Source organism: Terrapene carolina, unplaced genomic scaffold, assembly GCF_002925995.2.
Source record: "Terrapene carolina triunguis isolate 2854851 unplaced genomic scaffold, T_m_triunguis-2.0 Scaffold51539, whole genome shotgun sequence".
Lineage (NCBI taxonomy): Eukaryota > Metazoa > Chordata > Testudines > Emydidae > Terrapene > Terrapene triunguis.
The window spans coordinates 1,035-4,613 of NW_020715890.1; the positions used below are offsets into that span (position 1 = coordinate 1,035).

At 64.0% G+C, this 3,579-nt stretch overlaps 1 protein-coding gene across 1 annotated transcript; it reads right to left on the bottom strand.

Moving 5' to 3' along the window:
- Positions 1-559: 559 nt before the first annotated feature.
- On the bottom strand, positions 560-3,314 carry LOC113405901 (epidermal growth factor receptor kinase substrate 8-like protein 1; the record flags this gene model as incomplete). Its single annotated transcript, XM_026647216.1, has 5 exons — positions 560-701; positions 1,552-1,700; positions 2,181-2,255; positions 2,670-2,758; positions 3,188-3,314. Coding segments are annotated over 5 exons (582 nt in total), but the record flags the coding sequence as incomplete, so codon positions are not given.
- Positions 3,315-3,579: the final 265 nt, after the last annotated feature.

A 3,579-nucleotide genomic window follows, 5' to 3' on the forward strand; every position in this document is an offset into this window, starting at 1 on the left:
CGCCCCCCCCCCCCAACCTCAGCTCCGTCCCCCCCATCCCCCTCCCACTCTGGGACCCCCCCAACCTCCCTGCACCGAGTTCCTTCCCCCCACAGCCCCCCCGGCCTCTCTGAGCCCCAGCACCCCCTCCCACCTGCCCCCCATGCATGGGGGTGGGGACAGCTTGTGGGGGGGGAAGGGGCAGTGTGCGTGGGTGGGACACGGGCGGGAGGCTACGTACCCATTGGCTTCGATTGGAGGAGCCGATTGCTGCAGAAAGAAGCGGGGGGAATGGAGTGAGTGGGGGGAGAGCAACCTCCCTGCTGTGACCCCCCCACAACTCTCCCCGTACCCCACTGCACCCCCCAGCCCTCTGCCCCCACCTCCCACCCTCTGATCTCTCTTACCCCCATTTTCTAGTCACCCCCTCCCCCCACTGTGCCCCCCCAATCCCCACCTTTCCCCCCACACACCCCACATTCCCGCTCCCATCCCCCACAACCGCCCCCCACACCTGCCTCCTCCCCACCCCACACTCCCCTCATCTGATGAGGGGTCACCTCTCCCCCACGCCAGTCACCTGCGCCCGGCGCACTTCATGCCGGTGCTGGGTCTCCACCGGATCCTCCCAGGGCTGCCCGTCGGGGCCCAGGCGGGGCGGGACCCAACCGCTTTGGAAGGTCAGGGTATAAGGGGTGGCGTAGTCCCCGGGGAACTCCACCCTGTGGGGAGAGACAGAACCACGGATGGCTGGAACCATGGGAATCGTGGGAATCGTGGGAAACAATCAACGGGCAGAAATTGGGGGTGAAATCATGGGTGAAAAAATCACAGAGTCAGGGGCAAAAATCATGGACGGTGGGCAACAATCACGGGTGAAAACCATGGGCAAAATGTGGAATCATGGATGAAAAATCAAGGAATCGCGGGCAACAATCATGGGTGAAAATCACAGAATCACGGATGAAAATCAAGGAACCTTGGGCAACAATCATGAGTGAAAATCACAGAACCGTGTGTGAAAAATGACAGAATCATGAGTGGAAAAATCACAGAATCATGGGTGAAAATCATGGGTGAAAATCATGGGCAAACCAGTGGAATCATGGGTGAAAAAAATCAAGGTGCCCTGGGGCAAAAATCATGGGTGAAAAAATCACAGAATCATGGGTGAAAATCATGGATAAAACATGGAATCATGGGTGAAAAATCAAGGAATCACAGACAGCAATCATGGGTAAAAAAATCACAGAATTAGGGACAAAAACCATGGAACTGTGGGCAACAATCATGGGTGAAAACCATGGGCAAAACGTGGAATCATGGGTGAAAAATCAAGGAATCATGGACAACAATCATGGGTGAAAATCACAGACTCATGAGTGGAAAATCACAGACTCATGGGTGAAAATCACAGGCAAACCAGTGGAATCGTGGGTGAAAAATCAAGGAACCCGGGGCAGATCCCACACCTGGCAGAGCCGGGCACAATCTTGGGCAGACATCATGGAGAACCAAAAGCAGCGCCCCAGCTCTGCTCCCCCCCCCCCAGCCCCAGGGCGAGCGAGGTACCGGGGCCGGGTCCAATTGTCGCCCAGCGAGCCCCACAGCTTGGCGTCCTGGGCCCCCAGGCAGCCCCGCAGCAGGGTGACGGCCTCCAGGGTCAGCATGGGGGAGCGGATCTCGCTGGCGAACTCTGGGCCCCCCGACGACTCCACCACCTGGGGGGGAGAGGGAACAGGGAGAGGTGAGAGAGACCCCCGGATCCCAGCCCCCCCCCCCCCCCCGCCCCCGCAAGGGACCCCCCCCCCCCCCCCCCCCCCCCCCCCCCCCCCCCCCCCCCCCCCCCCCATGCTGGGATCCCTCCCTCCACCCCCTCCAGCTCCCCCCATGCTGGGATCCCTCCCCCCAATCCCCCCCACCCCCGGATCCCCACAACTCCAGACCCTGCGGTCCCCTCCTACCCTAACCCCCCAGCTCAAAGTCCCCAAATGCCCAGCCCCTGCCATGTTCCCCCCAACCCCTCCAGTCCTGCTCCTGGCCACTTCAGCCCCTACCCACAAGCCAGGGTCTCCCCCCCAACCCCAGCTCACGCAGGCCCCTCCGTCCCCCCCCCCCAACCCCAGCACTGGCAATTCCAAGCCCCACAGCTGGGGCTAGGACAGCCCCCCCACACTTCTGCCCCCCATCCCCCCACTCACCATTTTCAGGGGGCCAAACAGGAAGTGAACCAGCTCCTCCGAAGTGGGATTTGAGATGTTTGACTGGAGTCTTGCCTGGGGGGAGGGGAAGGGAGAGAGACCCCCCCACTCTGGGTCAGTGAACCCCACAAATTCCAGAGGGGGAGGGAGAGTGACCGGACTCCTGGGTTCTTTCACTAGGGAGGGGAGAGTGGGGTCCAGTGGTTAGAGAAGGGGGCTGGGAGCCAGGACTCCTGGGTTCCATCCCCAGCTCTGGGAGGGGAGTGGGGTCTAGTGGTTAGAGCAGGGGGAGCTGGGAGCCAGGACTCCTGGGTTCTCTCCCTGGCTCTGGGAGGGGAATGGGGTCCAGTGGATTAGAACAGGGGGGAGGGGATGCTGGGAGCCAGGACTCCTGGGTCCCATCCTGGGCTCTTGGGGGGGGGCGAATGGAGGTCCCCGTTGCAGGGGGAGATACAGGGCTGCGTTCCCCCCTCCCCAGCCATCACTCACCAGGAGGCTGAAGGAATATTTCATCTTGGCCAGGGTGTCCTCGAACTCTTCCATGGGGGGTGGCCGGGCCCGCAGGGTCAGGAGCCCCTCTGCAGGGGAAGGAAAGGGTTAACCCGGCGCTGGGGCGGCGGGGGGCGGGGGAAGGGGTTTCCGAGGAGGGCTGCTGAGGAAGGGGGTCGCTCACCCTTAGCACCCGGTGGTGTCCCCGGGTAATTCCAAGTATGGGGTGTATTGGGGGGGCAGACAGGGGAGATCTCGTGTGGGGGGGCAGAGGGGTTTCTCTCACCCCAGCTCCTGGCAGCACCCCTTGGCCCAGTGCGGGGTGTATGGTGGGCAGGACGGGGTGGGGAGGAGACGGGGGTCTTGGGGGGGCAGATGGGGGGTTTCAGGGTGTCTCACCCCCTGGCAGCGCCCCCAGGCATGGGCGGTTCCCAGTGGGGGGCGTATGGGGGCAGGACGGGGTGGGGAGGAGATGGGAGGTCTCGGGGGGGCAGAGGGGGGGTCTCAGGGTCTCTCACCCCCCGGCTCCCGGCGGCGCCCCCGGCCCGACCGTTTCAGCTGCTCCAGGATCCGAAAGGCCTCGGCTGATTTCTGCAGTTTGCCCACGAAAGCTTCGATGTCGTCGAAGATCCGGTTCAGCAGCTCCTGGGGGGGGGTAACCGGGGGGGCTGGGGGTGAGCGGGGGGGGGGCTGGGCCCCCCTGCGCCGCCCCCCGAGGCCCCCCCCCCCAGGCCCCGGCCCGCCGGGGGGGGGGGGGCTGCAGCAGATCGTCCCCCCCCGGCCAGGGGATGGGGCGAACAAGCAATCCCAGCCCCACCTCATCCCTCCCCCCCCAATCTCCCCTCCCCCCACTGCCGCCCAGCCCCCCGGCTCCCTCCCAACACCCCATCACTTGTACCCTAACCCCCCA